This window comes from Lepisosteus platostomus, chromosome 22 (assembly GCF_059453375.1).
Source record: "Lepisosteus platostomus isolate fLepPlt1 chromosome 22, fLepPlt1.hap1, whole genome shotgun sequence".
Classification (NCBI taxonomy): Eukaryota; Metazoa; Chordata; class Actinopteri; order Semionotiformes; family Lepisosteidae; genus Lepisosteus; species Lepisosteus platostomus.
The window spans coordinates 14,885,271-14,905,997 of record NC_142632.1 but is presented as its reverse complement, the minus strand read 5'-3'; the positions used below and the strand labels follow the sequence as shown (position 1 = coordinate 14,905,997).

Genomic DNA, 20,727 nt, shown 5'->3' with positions numbered 1-20,727 from the left:
AGGTGTGTCACCTGAAGAAGCATGGAATAAACCTATTACTTGTTCCTTTGCAGCCTACGCATGCTGATGCAGCTACCCACCTGAACTACTATTTCCTATTTCAGTATGCTCTTATCCACAATTGAAATATGACAAGAACAGGAATTTGGTAGAATCTGGTACGTTCAGAGCCCATTGTGATGAAAAGCTCCCCCTTTCAGGCCCAGTCTGAGAACCCATCGCCAGTCACTGATGAAGGCCCTCGACCTCCGGAAGATACCAGTGGTCTCGAGGAGCAGAGGCCCAGTGTGACACCCGAGGCTCTCTCTTCCCAACCTGAGGACCAGAGGCTGCAGGAGCTGGTGAGGCTGCCTAGCTGTCTGATCCGAACCACTTTGCTCAGCTCAGTCACTTCCGCTGCTGGTTTTATGTCCTCTCACACCTGGATGGAGGAATGGCTGGTGGGACAGCGCTATCTCCAGGCGTTTCTGTGACATTAAGCGGATTAAATCTCTGTAACAGATTTTTGCAATTCAAAATGAAATAATCTGTTATGTATTCGTAACGTTAATACACTTCAAAACTACACCCTAGTGTAGCACAGTTTTCGTAATGAAGTTGCACACACTGTGTACATCTACAAAGGAAGTGATGTAGTTGTGAAGATCTCGATAAAGAAAGGAAAGTCGCTTTGACACATTAGCTTCCATCTTTCTGTGTGCTTTGTATACTGTAGATGTTTAGAAGAAACAAAGCATGCTATTGCAATCTGATTGTAAGGCATATTTAATCAGGTGTTGTACTCCCCAGTTAATTTGATTGCATTTAATTATTTTCTGTTCCTGTAACCTGGTTCAAATAAGCAGATTTTCCCTCTTTGTTGGCCTGTTTAAGCCGCATTTAGAGTAATTAAAGTAATTTAAGCTTTGGAATGTCCCTCATTGTAACCTAGGATCAATATGACAAATCAGACTGGTGTAACTTCCATGCATTTCGGGACTGTCTTTCAAATTTAGATATTTCACCCAAGCTTTTTGACAGAAAATCATACTGGGCAGGCTTTATAGTTGGGGCTTCAGTTTACCTGTAAGAAAGTTCTAATAGGGGCTTTATGTTGTGCTGCTGGACTGATGCTGACAAATGCTTTTAGGAAAGTGAGCTGAGCAAGAAGAGAAAAGAATGTGAAAGTCTCGAGCATGAAGTAAAGAAAAGACAGAGAAAATGCCTGGACTTGGTGAGAATCTATTCTTACTGCTTTTCCACCCTGTTATTAACACCCTGTTTTGTTATGGTGGACTTAGTTCAGGAAAGTTCTGCCAGCCCATCAAGAAAGTGGTTTAACTTATCTTTGTGTCACCTCATAGAAAATTTTATTTTTCTTTGTATTTAACAACTGAACTGATATGCTTATCAATATCGCCAAGCTAAGATCCAAAGGTAAAAAAATGTTTTGATTTTGTGATGCATTGTCACAACAAAACTGTGCAAATAATCTACAGTGTTTAAATAATTATGCATCCAGTGTCAGTGTTCCCTTTATTTCCAAATGTTCCCTTTATTAAATCTTTTTTAGAACTAAGTTTTGTTTCAGAATCTAAGGTAAAAAAGTTGGGAAAGGGGCAAGTGAAGCTCAGTTTAGCTGAGGCAGAGAGGATGTGCCATGAGGTCTGGCTGGGACTCATGGCCTGCTTTGCGTGTGCCCTTGGCAGGAGCATGAGCTGGAGGACGTGCGCGGGAAACATGCGAGTCTAGAAGAGGAGGCGCGGCGCCTTAGGCTGAAGGCCCAGCTGCTCAAGCAGGTGAGGGTTTAGACGCTGGTTCAGTTGCAACAAGCGACGCAGCCGAGCTGAGTCACTTTTAGGAAAACGCAGGTTCCACATATCCTCTCCGTGTCAAGTACTTTGCAAAGTGACATGCTTTCAGAATCCTTATTTCCGTGCAGGTGATAGTGTTTAACTTGTCTGTAGTTGCAAGGGGTCTCCTTCTAAATTCAACTGATGGACCGTTTCAGTACTGAAAATCCAGGCACAGTGGTTTGAATAGGTTTTTTTCTAGCCTGCTTCCCGAAGCTGAACACATGCAGATCTCTGTACAGCACAGAATAATTAAAAATCTGTTTAGGCCTGATGTAGTCCTAGATTTGTTCATTGATAGGTGCAGATTTGTTCAATATTATTTTCGTTAACAATTTTCAATGCAGTGTTGACAAACTTGGCCTCATAATTACGTTTGTTAACATATTCACTCTGGGTTCCTGCCACAGACCAAAGACATACTCGTAGGCTTATTAGCTTCTGGGTGTATGTCTGTTTGTGTCTGGCTACCCTGCGATGGACTGAAGTCCCTTCCAGGATGTACCCTGCTTTGCTGGGATAGAAAATGGAGGGATGTTGCTATATTTTTTGCATCAACATAACATAAGCAACATGTCCCAATTTTTCTTTTAATTTAGTTTACTATCACTTTTTCAGACGATGTTTTACTAGAGCTGCCCTCTGCTCTATAGCTGTCCTCTGTGGGCATCGCCTCTGGAGCTGCCCTCTGCTCTTAGCTGTATAAGTGTAATGAAATGTTAAAATAATATCTTAGCCTTTGGCACCAGTGGTCCTGAACGACAACATGTGTTTCTCTCCTTAGGTGCAGGCTGACAATGACGAGCTGAGGGACAGTCTCTCTACAGTGACAGCTCAACGCAATTCAGCTCTTCAGGAGAACCAGAGACTTCAAGCCAAACTGGAGAACCTAGAGCAGGTCCTAAAGGTGAGGACCCCTCAGCATGGTGGTATAACGAGACATGACACTTTTTGGTAGTCTGCAGTCTTAAGTTATTTCCTTTGGTAATCTAATGCTACAGTATATGCTGTGCACCAGCTGCACGCAGTGTTACCACATGCTTGACACATGGTAATAGGTCAAATTGAGGTGCACAAACCAATGGTAAAGGCAATAAAAACAGATAGAGATTGACAGTAACATAATTCTGAATCTTTTCTGTTTTCCTGCCATGTGTTTTACCCCAGACAAACATCTCACAGGCTAGTCCAGGCTGCAATGGGGTGCCTTGCTCAAGTATAAAAGTTCAGAAATGAATCGGGAGGCTTGCAGTCTCATGTCATTCACAATCACAATAGAATGAAAGAGGAGGAGAACGGTGCGCAGGGTGTTCATTGGTCCTGACTGTTCATGGTGTTTCCTGAACCCCCAGCACATGCGAGAGGTGGCTGAGCGAAGGCAACAGCTCGAATTGGAACATGAGGAGGCTCTGACGATCCTCAAGCTCAAACAGGAAGAGGTCAAACGGCTCCAGAAGGTGAGAATCCTACAGCACATGATCCCAGCTGGATCGCCAAGTCAAAGCGCCCGCAGTCCAGCAGTCCGCTTGTGCTTCAGGAGTCCAGCTCGCAGTGTTTGGTCAGGAGGACCAGTGGGGTGGAGAGCAGCTTCACGCACAGCTGGCAAAGGGCTGGGCACTGCTGGCAATGAGCCATGACTTCTGGTGCTCTCCTGCAGATATATTTCCATGACATAGACAATGTGTCTGTCCTCTAAAAGAAGCTTTTAAGCGTTTTCATTTTCAATTTGAAGTTGGTAGCTAGATTTTGGAGAAAGAGAGAGACCTTTAAGGAATGCACTTCAGTCACAGTATGGCAATTGCTCAAACCTTCCCAGGGGTGAAAGCAGATTCCTTGGGTATTTGCATATGCATAGTTGAAAAAAAATGATGACCACGCTAATAGGCTTCTAATTACAGTAATTGTCGATTTTTGTCATTTCTTGTTTTAAAACAGGCTCAAGTGGCAGCGAAGAAGGAACATGAGGGAGTGGTACAGTTGTTGGAGGTTAGTGGAGGGTAAAGTACCCCCGCCCAATCGTATTCTTGAATCGAACAGTTAAAAAAAACTGGTAATATCTGTATTGACAGCTGTCATACAAAAAAAACAGACACTGAGAACTAATTTGATTAAATCTCTTTAGAATTATGAGAGCCTGCAGGAATAGGTTCTGTTGATTTTTCAGGGCTGTGCAGTTGCAAACAGCTGGCATTTTGTTTATCCATGATGCTTCTCTCTAATGAGCATATAAAATGCATGCATTATTCATACAGAAGTCATTTTCGAGATACTGCGGCTACAGAAAATAAAAAATCCCATTGTGTCTCTGCTGTAAACATCAAGACTCCTCTCGGACAACCTTGAGTGATGTTACCTTCCCCTTGGTAAACATGCATTAGTGTCCCTCTGGGGAACCTGGCTCTGTCGGCTCTGCAAGATCAGCCCTCTGTTTAGTTTTATTACAGTATAAGAAATGATGGTTCTTCCTCCACAGTACAGACAGAGCTGCATCTCTTTGCTGTCATATGAGAAACATGATGTAACCTTGTAATGATAGCACATTTAAACTGCTTTTAATGGTTAATAATATTGGAGTGATCAGAAATTCCCAAAAGTTGAGCTGACATAAAGCTTAGATGTAATGTTACTGACATTTTTCAGGAAAAATGGTACCTTTGTTCATTGTCGTTTGAAGTGCATGTATTGTTTTATTCAGCACAGTAAATGGAATATGTATTTCATTGTAGGACTTGATCCAGCTAGTGTTACGGAGGGAGATGGTACAGTCCCTTTTGTTCTGTTTGAACTGCTCTGACTTATTAAAGCTGCATCATAAAAGTGCTTTGCTTCCTTAAGAGGGCTCTGCCTTTTCACACTGAGAGTCTGGAAGGAGGTAATCACCTCCCCTGAGTCTGACTAAAGCCTGGCACCAGCAATGAGAAGCCATCAGACGTGCCACATGGTGCCAGAATAGCAGTTCCACATTGAGAAATCCTTCGCAAAAGCAAAAAAAGTTTAGATGGGCAAAATAGCCTCATTTGTATGCATTCTTATGTCCTAGGTCAGGTCACTTTGAAACCAGTCAAAGCACATCATTTTAAAAATTGTAGATATTTTTATGACACACAAGTAGGTAGCTGTGTCAGCATGCGTAGGCTGCAAAGGAATAGGTAAGGGTTCATTCTGAGCTGAAATGGAAAGAAACAAGGTGTGAAGAAGGCTCCACAGTCAAAAAGTTTCTTTTCTTTACCTTTAAGCATGGAATGAACCCTTACCTGCTGCTGTATATTTTTATGACACAAATGAAACCTTGTTTTGTGAAATGTGTTTATTAATGTTCAGTAAGCTTCGAGATATCAATTCATAAATTAGCGCATGTCAGTATTTAAGTGCAGCTAAGACATACGTACAAAGAGCTCAAACTTTGTATGAATTTTATTTGTATTTAAGAGCTTTTACAACATTGTGGATTTCCAAATTGAGATAGTAGGCAGAGGCCAATTAGTATTTTGGAATAGTGAGTGAATATAAAGCAGTGAAATGCATTTAATTTTAAAGCACTGCGAACTGTGCTTACAGCTCTTTTGTTTACGCCCTGCCGTTTATAGACGATGGGAAGGTGGATAATCCTCTCACAAAAGACAGGAGGCAAAAACACTTTTCTGATGCACATTAAACTTTAAAATCTCTGCTGTTGATGCCTATGACTTTTAATCTATTAATATCTTTTTTCTCCCACCTTGGCTTGGAATATTATGAGCATGCTTACTTTTTTGGTTGTTTTAAAATTTTTGTGTGAAATCTTTCTGTGCTTTGTTCTTGCTGCTAACCAGAACACACTGGACTGCATGCAGGTATAAGCAATACACAGTGTGCTTTATTTCCCCCTTCCTGTAGAAACCCAGCTTCAGGTCATCTGAAATAAGTCATTTCCACAAGATGCTTGCTATAGAGAGCAGTGCCATCCTATAGTTTAAAAAGTAAAAGTCAAAACAGTTGTATGTGTGTGTATATATACTGTAAAAGCATATATACATCTACATGCACACACATGCATACTTCCATTTGAATCATTTAATATGGATTCATTTATAAAAATGGATTAAGCATTTGTCATTAGTGACAAATTCATCAGTTGTGTGACTGTATAGCAGTAGTGAGGAGAAAAAGGAGAATGTGTATACTGTATGTTCAAACCCGTTTGTTTGAAACAATATGTATGAAGCCATATTATGAGAACAATTAAATTCCTCAGCTGTGATCCTGCAGTGGTAGTGGTAACCCTTGGTGAGCGTTAGTGCGTTATGTAAACCCTTCACAGTTATTGTATTAATTTTGGTAATCCGTCATGTTGACAGTAGGGCTGTCGTGTTGTCAGATAATTTCAGACAGGCGATTAGAAAGGTGAGTGGAACAAGGCAGTTTTGAGGGATGGTGATTTGGAGCCATTATGGAAAAGGGTAGCAAATCATTGTCTGTGGCCTCACGGTTTTTCTGGGGTGACAGGTGTTCCTTGGTCCTGCTCTCTTCCAGAACAGCGAGCTGTTTGAGTCAAGTGCAGAGCGGCCTGGACGGGCGCCAGCTCTGAGGTTACATGTGGAGTGCAGGGATATTATTGCTGGCTCCTGGGGAGTGGATTAAGGACTGCCTTTCAGCCAGTCAGCTTGTGACTTTCACAGCCATTGACGTATTAATAAGTATCATTCTTGACAAGATAGAAATGAGTGGAAATGTAATTTATCGGCAAACCAACGTCTGTCGCCTCCGGAAAGCGAGAGAGGAGGCAAAGCCTAAGAGAATAGACTGGATACTTGTCACCCTTCCTACAGTTTTATCCCACTGAAATACTGTGAAGACAAGCAATCAGAAGGAGTGTAGAAAAGGGACAGTTTAGTTCCTTGACCAGAACCTGAATTAAATTAAAATGTCATGCCCACAATTATACATTCTGTGCATAAATTAATCTTTCTGACAGCGGAAATAGCCATCGGCTTACGGAGCACATCATTTTGGTATGTGCAGGTGGGTTGAAGTCTTTATTTAATAGGTCAAATTGCAATAGTGGCATCACTAAAGCCTTGTTTGTGAGGAAACTGTATATTTTGGGGTAGACATGTAGCACAGAGAGATTTCTAATTGAGTGAAGAGACCAATCCAATATTATGTTTTAGTCCAGTTGAGTGTTCTGTGAACTGCGGCACAGTATTCAGCATGGTTAAAGGTTAAAGAGGAGGTTATTTATAGCTTTGTGCTCTGAGTTCTACACCATTGGTTTTGTTGGTTACTGTGCCCCATTGTAGCTCGGGAAACGGCAGTTTGACAGTGTCTGCACTGAGAAGTGAAACTCAGCTTTGTCATCACTCTGCTACCTTCCCTGCCCCCCCTCCCACTTCCTAAATAAGGTGGGGCAAACTGCAGGTTTCATACATGCTTGCCCTTCAGAACATGTCTGGCGTATATGAATTAACATTTCACCACAACGCATTTCTAAAGCCATAATCCCGATCTGCTTTTCTGCACTGTTTTGTTTCCCCTTCAGTGTTTATTTCATTATTTCTGTCCTTTACTGTTATGTGCAAATTACTATCTACAGGCACAGTGTTAAGAAGATGAAGGTAAGGTCTGTCATTAAGGTGTAAGAATTATTACAAATTCTTATGCATGCTAGTACATTATATAAATGTGCAGTAGTTTTTCCATGGCACACAAGCTAATGTTGTAAATATAGAACTACTCCCTATAGGGGTATAGGTAGCGGTAATTTCTGTGATCCCTCATGGGTAACACCAGAGAAGAAGCGTTGTTTTGACTTGGTGTCCAGATTAGATGCCTTTTTTCTTTTGACTATCATAAAAATGATAACTATTCCCTGGTTTACTCTTTTTTTTTTCTGCTCCACAGAACAGATTTTTTTTTCCAGATACCCTCACTCAAACCAAATTGATTTTTAAGTTCCCATTTAAAAAGGCATTTCCATTCATCAGTTCCAGTCTGGCCCTCTTGGTGCACTAGCTTAAAAAAGGAGGTAAAATAATGGGTCCTCTGTCAAGAGCAGTAGCATTTGTTTGCATTAAAACTTGCACGAACAGAGGGCTGGAGCCTCTCTGACTGTCTCTGGGATTTCCCAATAAACAGAAACAACTAAGATAACCATTTCAAAAATAGGACCAATCAAATAAAAATGGCTGTGTGCGTTATACTTTGTTAAAATAACTTCTGAGTGCTTCATTGCGTGTTTAAATTGTTCGTTTTGTTGAGAAGTACTGTTATCCTGTTTGATTTCTACATGGGTAACTAACCCTCCAGCGCAGGAAGACTGATTTACGATTGGCTCATCGTTAACGCTGCTGAAGTTGCGAAGGCCGGACACGGCCCAGTTTCACAGTTAGTGGACTGTCTGACCCTGCTGGCCCTCTGTGCCCCTGCAGGTGAAGGTGCAGGAGCTGGAGGAGAAATGCCGCAGTCAGAGCGAGCAGTTCGGCCTGCTGTCCCACGAGCTGGAGCGGTTCCGTCTGCAGGCCGCCAAGTTTGACCTCCTGAGCTCCAGCCTGGACCCGCCCTCCCCGCTGACCAACGGGCTGGAGCCGTCAGGAGAGAAAGGTATGGCCCTGGGCAGCAGGCATGGCGAAGAAGCAGCCTCCAGGTCTGGAGAACACAAAGGGCACAATCATGTGTAGCCTGGCAGCCCTGTTTTTGTTTCAATACAGTGTTCTTCGTTAATAGAACGACATCTGACCATGACGTTTGTAGTTGCATCTTTGAAGTTTGTGCCAACAATGTCCAAGCTGTTTTTATTGTAATATCGTTAGGAAAAGAAGAACCTCTCTCACCCCTCATGCTTTTGCATAACCAGGGATTTGGAGTTGTCAGACTCCTACCTTACTTTTTGCTGAAGGAAACCGTGCATATTCCTGTTTCATTGCAAGGTTTCAACTTGTTCTGCTTTTAGATTCATATGGTTCTTGGGATGTTATCACTCTGGGAGATGTCAGCTTCTGGAGTCTGGATCGGAGCAGCAGTCCTTTTTCAGACATTTCATTAGAGGGTACAATTTTGAGGATGATAATGACACAGGGTTGCTGTGAAGTGTTGGGGATTTGGGGTCACATGTATTTCACCTTGCAAAGAGCTGATGCACTGCTGGTTGAGTGACAGGGTGTGTCTTGTGGTCCTGGTCAATGTTTAGTTTCCCCACTGTCTGCATGACCACACTGGTTATGAATGCAAGGTTGGGAATTTGTTTTTTATAATTCGTCTTACGATGTGCATGTTTTACATACACTTCACAAGCACTTTGGGACCTGTGGTCACTTTTTTAAAATTTCCGATCAAATAGAGCATGAAGCATTTGTTAAAATCCAACCAGCTAAAGAAGATATTTGGCCTGCAGTGTGTGGTAACCTTTAAATCCAAAGGTTGTGTGGTTTCAGTAGGGCCTTGGGTTTTTTAAAACTAGCCCACAGACCAACAAAATATTGTCAGCCTTTGTGGGCTTGGTTATGAAGCCAACACCAGGATTTGAGGGTTGTGCAAGGTAAGGTATCCCAGCACACAGCAGTGTTGCACTGTGTATCACCTATCACAAATATTGTGTTCCATCATACAGAAACACCAGTGGATTATGAGGTTTATGTTTTACAGAAGGATTTTAAAAGTTTTTTTTGAAAGGCAGTGAAACCCTACATTGATGAATATATAGTAAACCTCCTTTGTTTGTATAGACCAGGATTTATAGTAAGAGCAAACGATCCAATCGCTGCTATTTTAACAGTTTATAAGATAAATATTATTGCACTTCAACAGAGAAGTCTTCATTTAAAGACAGCGAGAAAGTGTTTATGGTTGACAGTTTTTACATGCGAATGAAGGCACTTTTTCTCGTTGTCCAGTAAGAGATATTAAACGGGATTATTTAAAAATGACAGTGAGCTCGACTAGCGAGTTGTAAAAATGCATTTAGACTGAATTATTCTATCTTAACCAGGCAGTTGGATTCTCTGAAACAACCCAAAATGACCCCTTCACTTCTGCAGAATTGAAAAAAATCGTCATCCCTTGCTACACACTTTGTTTGCATATACTTGTGCACAGATGGCACTGTAATGCCCGTGTCCTTACTTTGAGCAGTGCTGATGGTTCCTGTCCTGCAGATCTGGAGGTGACCCCGCCTGCTGCCCACACTGCCCTGGCAGCAGAACCGGCGAAGGAGCAGCCTCTGGAAGCAGAGGAGCTGTCCGTTCAGCACCAGGAGCAACCCACCGCCAGCAGCACCAATTCGGAGCCTGAGCCTGCTGCCGGCACGCCAAAACCAGACTCCAGACAGCTCCCACCCAAATCAGAGTCACTCCCGCACAGCACGCCAAAATCCTGCCCAACCCCAGAGGTGAGGAGAACCTGCCCTTCTGGTTAATAAAGGGGGCTAATTAAACACAGTATTGTCATTTCTGCAGACATCTGAGGACATTACAGGCATATACCCCACACTCACATACACCCCACACTAATGTTACTGGCTCTCGACCTAAAGCACAAATTGAGAGAGTTGTTTTTTGGGGTTTGGATGTAATAGAAGGAGTAATCAAATATGTATCCACTTAAATGAGCATGCAACAGATCTAAGTAATGTACAAAGATTGAAAAGAGATCCACCAGTGATGGCACAGTAAACGGACAGAGCAGGCTGCAATGCATCAATAGCTGTTTAACATTGTGATTTGACTCTAGTGCATCAGTTCAGTACTAAAACTCTCATAACTGAGGATGATAACGCAGAGAGGATGCTTTCTTGTTGCTGTATTAATTTAATAAGAATATTAAATCATTGCAATGAGGGTGCCTGGAGGTTCACGATCACTTCAAATAGAAAAGTGTCATTTCTGTTATCAGTGCTAACTCTCCTGTACAGCGCTATGGAGCTTGAACCCTGTCAAGGTATTACAACAAGGTGTGTTGGAGGAGCATTTCTAAAGGCCCCTTTTCTCCCCATTTTGTGCAGGAGTGTCTACAACATTTTGTCTTTCCAAATGTGTATTTGATAAGAAAAATTTAAAAGTTTATTTAAAATGTAAAGAAACTAAAAGAAATTCAGTCACATATCGAATGTCCAGTTATTCAAAATTATTCTCTACAGTGATCGTCTTAGCAGGATTCTGCATGCAGTTTTAACCTTGATTACGCAACAATCAATTAAAAAAAAACATCTGTTAAAGATGTGCGTGTTCTTTGTGTGTCCAAGTGATGTTTTTACAGTTTTATATGCTTTATGGGATGCAGCAGCATTTACTTATGAGTTTGGAATTAGCAGGAGAGCCACTGTTTATTGCCATCAGTTACAGTATATTCAGAACATTTCTTTCTCTCTAGGTTGACACTGCCAGTGAGGTGGAGGAGTTAGACATTGATGTGTCCCCTATACCTGAGCCGGAGAACAGAGCTCCAGCAAAATTGCAGGTCTTTATTGCCCGATACAGGTAATGATTAGCTTGGACCTGCACGCATTCCATAAATGTGCACTATATTGACTCACAGTGTTATTCTGGATGCTTTCATGATCACTTGAGATATATTTGTATAACCTCCTTTGCTTTTCATTATTCACAGTTTCCATGCGTCACTTGGAAATACAGATGCATACATATCTGCCTCATACAGATGGAAACAAAGGACAAAATGCCCATAGAACACAAATTCTACACAATAGATTAGTATATATTTTACAAGAATGAAATGTTACATAACTGTATTAAATTGACATGGTTCAATGTGACTGGTTGTCCATGGTTAATCCATCAGAAAGTGCCACGCCAGTTAAGGATATATACAAGTATAGTCATCCATATCATAGTAGTATGTTAGTAAACACTAGTAGTAGTATCTGATAAACACTGTGGTTCCAGGGATGGATGTATCATTAGAGAAGGAGTAAAGAAAACAAGATTGATAGGCATGCCAGGAGCTGAAAGCTTGACTTCACATGTTACTGAATGCTGTGTATAAGTGTTGCGATGCTCTACTCTTGAGAGTAGAAATCTTGAAGGAAGAAAACTGTTTATACTGTACTTAGAATGTTTTTTTTTTACAAGTGTACGGAAAATAGCATTAAGGAAGGCGACTGTTATTTCTGCAGCTACAATCCTTTTGACGGCCCAAATGAAAATCCAGAGGCAGAGCTTCCTCTCACTGCTGGAGAGTACATCTACGTGTATGGAGACATGGATGAGGACGGATTCTACGAAGGTTCCTTTGTTGCCTATTTTCTCTGTGCTGAAAGAGCTTTGGATGCCGTGCCTCTTGTCCAGTTGTTGTGGCAGCAGATAAAAATAAGGCACCTAGCTTAGATACACTTCACTTCCAAAAACGTGTGAATTCCTTTTAGCTTTCAGGTTTCACTGGTTTTTTTATGTGTAATGGAGTTATAAACCAGACTAAGGATTGTGCAAAATTGTTCGGTAAGATGACCTGATCTGACCTTTCTTCTGCAGGGGAGCTGATGGATGGGCGGAGAGGGCTGGTCCCCTCCAACTTTGTGGAGCGGATCTCCGACGACGACATGCTGAGCTTTCACCCTCCAGAGGTCAGTGACCTGTCCCACAATTCCTTCCAGGAGAGCAGCTTCCACAGCAGCAGTGAGAAACACCTCCGACTGAGCATCCACAGCACAGAGAAGACCGACCCCTCTGTCCCAGAGGAGGAGGAGAATCTATCAGGCCTGGGGAAGGTGGACAGCCTGATGTCGAACGGTTTCGACCTCGACATGGAGGAGGTGGGAGATGATGCGGTGCCTTATCCAAGGAAACTGACTCTAATCAAGCAGCTTGCCAAGAGCATCATCATCGGCTGGGACCCTCCCCTGGTACCAGCTGGATGGGGGAATGTCTGGAGCTACAATGTCTATGTGGACAAAGAGCTGAGGCTCAATGTCCCGTTTGGCTCCCAGACGAAAGCCGTTCTGGAGCGGCTAGACGTTAACCTCAAAGCCTACCGCGTGTCCGTGCAGAGCGTGACGGAGAAGGGGGACTCGGACCAGCTCCGCTGCAGCATCCTGGTTGGCCGAGATGTGTGCGTGGCGCCTACCCAGCTGAAGGTGGAGAGCACCACCGCCACCTCGGCCAGCCTCGCGTGGCTGCCCAGCAACAGTAACTATGTGCACGCGGTGTTTTTGAACGACGAGGAGTGCGAGATCGTGAAGGCCGGCTGCTACTCGCACTGCCTCAGCAACCTCAGGCCGAACCTGAGGTACAGAGTCAAAGTGGAGGCCAGGCCGCACCGCACGCCTTGGGAGTTACCCCTGGACCGGCGGGAGCGCAAATGTGCCGTAACATCGTTCGTCACTTTAACGGCAGGTGAGAACACCTGTAATAGTGTCCGTGTTTTTAGATTGGCCACATTACCTGCCAATCTGCTCATCCTTTTAGAGTCTGTTTTTCCTCCTGCCGTGCTGTACGTTTGTTATGCTGTATAAGGGCCCACTACCTAATCTTCCAGATTTACCCCTAGGTCCTCCGGATGCCCCACTGGATGTCCAGGTGGAGCTGGGCCCCAGCCCTGGCATTGCACTGGTCAGCTGGCTTCCTGTCACCATTGACGCTGCAGGCACATCCAACGGGGTCCGTGTGACAGGATACGCCATCTATGCAGACAAGCAAAAAGTAAGAAGCATACAGTAGGTCAATCGATACTGAACAAACTGTACAATATGTCCAACAGCACAGTACACCTAAAGTATTGACTTAGCCTTAATAAAAATACTCAGTGGAGCGTGAGATGGTTACACTACATAGCTCTTGAGTTATTGCATTCTTGGCAATTTTGTCAGAAAGCGATCTCATTTGTTCATCATGTTTATATTTATTTCTTGTCTTGCTTATTTTGATTATAATCTTATTTTTATTTTTAGTTTATTTGGATGTCTGTATTACATCATTGAACTCAGGCACCTTGCACTGTTACTGTAGGTACTTCTTTTCATGGCTGCTTTTTGATTGTAGGTATTTAACTTTCAAATCTCTTGCTTCACTGATATATCCAATAGAAATAACTAGTCCAATATTAGAAAGCTTCTCCGACTTCATGGTATTTATCAGAATTGTTTCCTTCAGTGTATATTGTAAGTCTCTCTGGCTGTCCAGTTTTTGCTCCTGTGTCTTAATTCCTCCCTTTGTGTTCTGTGGGCTGTTTCCCAGGTGTTAGAAGTTGCCTCCCCTACAGCTGGCAGTGTGCTGGTGGGACCTTCCCAAATGCACATCCTGCAGGCAGCACAGGAGCTCACAGTGCGGACAATGTCCACTTATGGGGAATCGACGGATTCAGTGCCTGTCAAAATCCCAGCAAAGCTTTTCGCAGCCACGCCTCCCTGCCAGCCTCTGCCAACCCCACCCAGTGCCAGCAGCTTGCTGGAGGTCAGCATGCACAGCGCCCCAATGTGTAGGGACCCCCTGGACTCCACAGCTGCCACAGCCCCTCTGCTCCTTGCCTCTGCTCTTCGGGTTGAGCCGCCAGTTGCCCTCGCCGCCCGCGAAGCATCCGTGCCCACCTTTCCCAAAGCAAACCTCGGTGACGGCGTGGGTGCTGCTCTCCACCGAGAGGAGAGGACAGACTCTGTCAATTCATTGGCAGATTCTCTGCCAGCAGCGGGGGCATCAACATCGAGCTTGATCCTGCATGAGGGTTCGTCGGTGTCAAACTTCCATTTAGGCCACACGGTAACTGTCCTGCTAAAGTTCATGTTTAATGTTATCGCAGTGATTTTCTAGAATTAACAAGACTTTGTGCAAATATGATGTAGCTTTATCAGATATCAGCCTTGCATACTGAGCAAATGGGTAGTCTCTTTTCTAAAATCTCAACATCCAGAGTTTATTACCAGAAGAGCAGAGGACAGAATTCTTGTTTGGGAGCTCTTTGATATGTAATTTGATGCTGATGTTTCTACAATCCTGCAGCAGGAGAACTTGAACAGACTGGGCCAGCTGAACTAAGCCCTGTAAGCAGTAGTCATATCCGTAACATGTTTTCCAGGTTGACGTCACCTCAAGTTCAGGAACTGGAAGACTGTTAGATTCAACCAAAGACTCCGAAAGCGTCATTGTGAAACGTCCATCTGTCTCAATCACGGACTTCCTGGAAGAGGCTGTGTCTAGCGCAGACCCCAGCAGCTCGGTAGCGGAAATGAGCGTGGAGTCCTCCCAGGGTTTGCCAGGGGAATCAGCAGGGAGGACTGAAGACCAGGTCCCCTCAGGCAGCCACAGCCACTGTCTGGACACCTCAGGGCAGGAATCGGAGCATGAGGCAGAGGAGGAGAGCTCTCATGGGAATGTTAGAGTGGTGTCAATGGATGAGTTCCTGGACCACAACCTGCAGAAAACAGGGCTTGGAAATATACCATCCCATCAGGACCCCTACCTGAGGCCTAAGGAGGTATGGAAGCTGCTGCTTTTCTTATTTTCTTTGCTTTCTAAAAGACATTGCTCTGATACCAGCTGATTAACAACAGTAGGCCAGAACAATAATAATAACAGTAATTGCTTACACTTATATAGCGCTTTTCTGGACACTCCACTCAAAGCGCTTTACAGGTAATGGGGACTCCCCTCCACCACCACCAATGTGCAGCATCCACCTGGATGATGCGACGGCAGCCATAGTGCGCCAGAACTCTCACCACACACCAGCTCTCGTGGGGAGGAGAGCAGAGTAATGAACCCAATTCATAGATGGGGATTATTAGGAGGCCATGATTGGTAAGGGCCAATGGGAAATTTAGCCAGGACGCCGGGGTTACACCCCTACTCTTTACGAGAAATGCCCTGGGATTTTTAATGACCACAGTGAGTCAGGACCTCGGTTTTACGTCTCATCCGAAGGACGGCACCTGTTTACAGTATAGTGTCCCCGTCACTATACTGGGGCATTAGGACCCACATGGACCGCAGGGTGAGCGCCCCCTGCTGGCCCCACTAACACCTCTTCCAGCAGCAGCCTTAGTTGTTCCCAGGAGGTCTCCCATCCAGGTACTGGCCAGGCTCACACCTGCTGAGCTGCAGGGGGCTGCCAGCTGTGAGTTGCAGGGTGATATGGCTCCTGGCTATATGGTCTGGTGGTTAGTACTCCTGCCTAACAGCTGTTGAGTCCTGGGTTTGATTACAACCAGACACCTTCAGTACTGGAATCTGCATGTTTTCCCTTGGTTTGCATGGGTCCTCATGTGCTTCAGTTTTCACCCACCTCCCAGGACACACTAGGGGTCTCTAAACTGTCCCTGACCCTGTGTGCTTCTGCATGCATACCCTGCAATGGACTGCTGTGCCATCCTGGGTGTAGTCCTACATTGCGCCCTGAGCCATTAGGATAAGCATTGGGTTCCACAACCATGACCAGGAATAAGCAGCTCTCTGATGGGGGGGGTTGATGACAACAGCATTAGGTCACTTTCACAGACTGGAAAACAGCTTGGGTGGAGTGTCTGAATTCCAAGCGCTAAGAAGCCTTCAAGCGTCATCTTGTTTGCTGTTGCCAGCTAGAGATCCTCAGATCCCTCGTGACGCAAACAGTGGGCAGACTGCCTGTTCTTACGTGAATTCGATTGGGCAGTTTGAGCACAGAGGAATCCTAGCCTAGAGTCAGTGCAAGGAATAAGCAGTCTTAATGACCAGAAGTAAGTTCTTTCCTTCATGCAAACGGAATCTAAAGTATGTCACACTGATATTAGAGGCACATCAAATGCATCACGAGTCATTTTCATAATCAGATATTTTGTCATAACATATATGATTTCATTACAGTTTTTAATTAGGGAATACACAATTACATCATTTCCACATGCCAATAGCATGCTTCTTTGCAGGATGAGTAGTTCAATACATCCGTACAATACATGTGGGATTAAAGTTTAGTTGAAAAAGAAGTCGTTTTCAGTGTATAGATGAAAAGAGTGACAGTGTCTGAGTCACTGGTTCTTCCACAGTCTCAAGGGGATTGTGATTACAGCAAGGAGATCGAATGAAAGCGCTTAGAATTCTTTAAAGTCATCCCAGCGAATGTCTTCAGAATGAGCAAATAAATTCACACCAGAGAACACAAGTGGAAACGATGAGGAAGTGCATTGAAAACTGTGAAGAGGTGGTAGCTCTTTACCCAAAAGATTGTAGGGGGTCTAGAACAAGCTGCCCAGCCATGCTGGTAGAGTCTTCTTTCAAGTGATAGAGATTCTCATATCCATTGGCTTGTGACTCTCGTTTGTGACCCTTCCAATGCCCTTGTGCCTTTACACTGAGATTGATGTTGTTTTGCAGGACCCTGTGAATGACCACCGGCTGAGCGAATATCAGACCGAGAGCAGCCGGGGTTCGGACCTGTCGGACATCCTGGAGGAGGACGAAGAGGACCTGTGCTCCGACGCTCTGGGCACTGAGGAAGGAGAGGAGCAGAGTGGAGGGCTCGGTGTTGGAGATGGCAGCAAGGTAATACAGGCATCAAGGTCTTCCTAAAAGCTGGTGGAAGCTTTCAGAGTGCCCGTATGTTCCTTGTCCACTTGTGCATCATCATCCAAAAGAAATCCTCCAGTTTTCGAAGGAGAGTTCTGCTCCCTGACGTAAACATTTTTTTTTACTTGTCATTAACCAACTTATTTATGCAAATGTTATAGCTGCAAAACTTTTAAAGCTTAAACAACATTAATCTGTTTTGAAGCCAGGAGAAGTTCTTTGTGTTTTACACTAATGCTGTAATATATAAAATACATTTAACTTTGGTGCCCACTCTTTCCTGTGTTATTTTTTTAAAACCCCATTCCCTCTTGATTTTGTTTTCTCTTTTCTTTTCCCGGGCATGCCAATATTTCATTTTTCCCCTTATTGGGTTTCATACCCTCTGCATGCACAACCCTTTTTCCCAACGTGGTCTTCCTACTACACATCACATCCCCCCTCGCCACCCCTGGCTCCTTCTCGCCCTCTGCCTCTGCCCAGCCGGACACCTGGGAAACGGACAGTGATGAAGAGATTTTGGAGAAGATCCTGAAACTCCCACTTCAGACTCACCACAGCAAGCAGCTCTTCAGCATCCCTGAGGTCACAGAGGAAGAAGATGAGAGTCAGGAGCTGGAAGACGGCGAGTCTCCCGATGTTTCAGAGACTCCGCACCACGGATCGGAGAAGCGGCCCACAATTCCAGAGACTTTCCATGGAGCCAGAAAACTTGCATCTGGCAGAAACCCCACCTTGCTGGCAGAAGCCAACAACCACAGTGAAGCAAATGACAGACAATCAAGTGGCAAATTTAAGGAAGCCAGTGAGAGCCTGCTCTTGATTCCAAAACCACACAGCTCTGCCAGGGAGTCGTCGCCAGGATGTCATCCCATGCTGCAGGTCTGTGAGAAATCAGGTGAGACAAAAGATCCCAGTAGATACAGTGTCCTGCAGAGCAGAAGCAAGCAACATTCCCAGAAGACGCATCTCTCTGCCATGGTGGAGACAGGCAACAAGGCCTCCGAGTACCAGGAGGAGGATTTTGACTCCGGGGGCAGCGTTTACATCCACAGCAAGGAGCCCCGGATGAGAAGATGCCATGAAAGGGAGCCCAAAGACTCGCACCTCCTGGCTGAGAAGTCCGGAGACAGGTTAAGGAGAGAAGCTCTTCTGCAAACCCAAAGGGACCACATCTCTTCGGAGCTTCTGAAGTCTGGCCTTCATGCTGGAAAGTATTACAGCAGCAGAGGAGGAAGAGGGAACAATGCTTCCGTGGGCAACGGCGTGGAAATTGATATTGAGTACGGAACGGAGGATGACGAGGAAGCTCTGGTTTACAGACCAGCAGCGGTCCACCTGGGGCAGATGCACGCTGGCTGGTGGGTGGATGGCACCCAGTCAGAGGGCCCGGAAGAGCTAAGCGACTGCTCCAGCCCATGCGAGTCCGTGACCTCGGAGGGGCGCAGGAGGGAGCTGAAGAGGCAGGGGATGGTGGAAGACGAGGTGTTTGAGTCCAAATCGCCCTCTCACCACCATCGCCCCCGCTACCAGCACCAAGCTCACGAGCAGCTGCATGGCCGGGGAAAAGTGGGTGCGTCCGGGACGGTGGGCTCCCGTTCCAGAGGGAGAGGGGGGCCAGAGGCAGGAGAGGGGGTCATCCGTGGGCAGGATTTTCACAAAACGGCTGGCCGGCGGGCGAGACCCGAGCACGGGGCAAAGGGGCACAGCAGCGATGACTCTCACAGGGTGTGTTTCCTGTTGTTCTGTGTGATTGGCTTTAATCATTTGCATCTGATGGAGTTATTCTCTGTGTCATTGTGTTTGTGAATGATGTGGGTCAGGGCAGACTTAATCAGAATTGTGCCCTGCCCTTCTCTCTCCTCAAAAGCTCACACACCTACAGTGCCTTATTTCAGATCATTTAGTCACAAAATAGACAAACTGTTTTACAGTAAATCCCATTTTTTATTGTCAACAGACATCTTTTTATATATTAGCAGACCTCCACCAACAGTCCAAGCAGTGTTGGACTTCTAGTTGCATAGCCCCTAAAAGGGGCTTAGGATATTTAGTGTAACAAGCAAATCTTGTTTAACTGCAAAACTCAGAATATACAGTACAAATACTCACTGTACTATGGAGAATGACTGGACTATGGATTAGATTTGGTAATAGTGGCAAAGAGGTGATCATGATATCTGAAATAAAACAGTGGATGCAAAGGGTTAAAACCAATATGTTTGTTGTGACTATTTTTAGCCATTTACCCCCTTCCTCTTTTGTTTGCCTGCTCCTTTGCAACGCTCGATTCCTGCTCTCTAGTGGCTGTGTGGTACTGCGTTTTCTCCTGCTTCTTGTGAACAGCACAGTGGCTGGCTGCAAGGCGTGAAACACCAGCTGACGCCTGTACAGTCGAAATTGCCTTTTGGAGTATGTAGGCTGAACATCCTTCATCAGAAGGCATGTGCCAAGGCATATTTGTGCTCACGTGGCCCCTTGTTCAGCAGCAACAATCCTAGAAGCTTTAATTGTGGAAACAGTTTTGTGGATAATTTAAGCAAAAACAGCACCGTATATCAACCTTGCTGATATTTATTAAGCTACTTAATTATTGTCTTGCTGTCACCTCCCCCTCCACAGTAATCTGTGTGCGCAGGCACGGCTGTGTACCTCAAGTAGTGTTTTTGTGTTCCTCTATTGGAATGTGGAAAGAAAGGCAGTTCCTCTCAAGTTTTTGATGTGTGTTAGGAAACCTCTGCCGAAGGAGACCCTCGGCTCCCACACTCTGCTGAGGCAGTTTCCTGGCGGGGACTGAACGGCTTCTCACCGAAGATGGACCACTTGGAAACCAGGCCAGCAAAAGGTCAGGCTCTCTGTTCCTCCCACTGAAAGTAACTAGTCTGTACTGCTGACTGGTATTACGCACGCACGCACGCACACGTGGGCCAAAGCAGATCTAGAGGCTCAGCTGGACCCAGCGTGCCCAGTCAAGAAGTGGAAAGAACGGCAATTGAATTGCTGAAATAGTAAGTCAGAGCAATCAAGACAGAAGTAGAAGTCGTAAAAGGTCATTTACGTGCTGTGTGGAAACATTGTTGCACGTGCCACCGAGCGCTCTAAAGAGGTTACTAACAAAAGGAGGTGACAAGAAAGGTGCTTGTAGAGGTAAAGACACCTTAACATTTGCAACAGTGGTGTCTTATTGACTGTCGTCAGCAAAATGAAACACTCAGGTCAAGTCTGGTTTGCAGTTTTGGAATGGTGCAAGTCTGGAACCTCTTAAATGCTAGCAATTGTATTAGCGATTAAGTTTTGAAACTACATGATAGTGTGTACTTTAGATGCACATGAATGGTGCATCATTATTTCTGAATTATTTAGACAGATTGTGAGAAGGCTTTCAGTAACTTGCTTTTTCAAAGTATATTGTGTAGCTTGTTGTGTACAACTTA

The 20,727-nt window shown here is 44.7% G+C and overlaps 1 protein-coding gene across 12 annotated transcripts in view; it reads left to right on the top strand.

Moving 5' to 3' along the window:
- tspoap1 (TSPO associated protein 1) overlaps nt 1–20,727 on the top strand; it is a 93,127-nt gene that overhangs the window by 61,913 nt on the left and 10,487 nt on the right. For 6 of the 12 annotated variants that reach the window (XM_088616549.1, XM_088616542.1, XM_088616548.1 and 3 more), the window contains 19 exons: nt 201–341; nt 1,130–1,213; nt 1,689–1,778; nt 2,617–2,739; nt 3,185–3,289; nt 3,768–3,818; nt 4,559–4,591; nt 8,240–8,411; nt 8,761–8,856; nt 9,962–10,194; nt 11,175–11,281; nt 11,938–12,047; nt 12,293–13,153; nt 13,296–13,459; nt 13,994–14,512; nt 14,829–15,227; nt 17,102–17,269; nt 17,777–19,021; nt 20,024–20,138. In XM_088616549.1, coding sequence (XP_088472675.1) covers nt 201–341; nt 1,130–1,213; nt 1,689–1,778; nt 2,617–2,739; nt 3,185–3,289; nt 3,768–3,818; nt 4,559–4,591; nt 8,240–8,411; nt 8,761–8,856; nt 9,962–10,194; nt 11,175–11,281; nt 11,938–12,047; nt 12,293–13,153; nt 13,296–13,459; nt 13,994–14,512; nt 14,829–15,227; nt 17,102–17,269; nt 17,777–19,021; nt 20,024–20,138 — 4,816 coding nt within the window. Of the gene's footprint in view, nt 1–200; nt 342–1,129; nt 1,214–1,688; nt 1,779–2,616; nt 2,740–3,184; nt 3,290–3,767; nt 3,819–4,558; nt 4,592–5,644; nt 5,666–8,239; nt 8,412–8,760; nt 8,857–9,961; nt 10,195–11,174; nt 11,282–11,937; nt 12,048–12,292; nt 13,154–13,295; nt 13,460–13,993; nt 14,513–14,828; nt 15,228–17,101; nt 17,270–17,776; nt 19,022–20,023; nt 20,139–20,727 lie in introns of all 12 variants that reach the window. The other 6 variants (XM_088616544.1, XM_088616554.1, XM_088616543.1 and 3 more) reach the window with 6 other exon arrangements.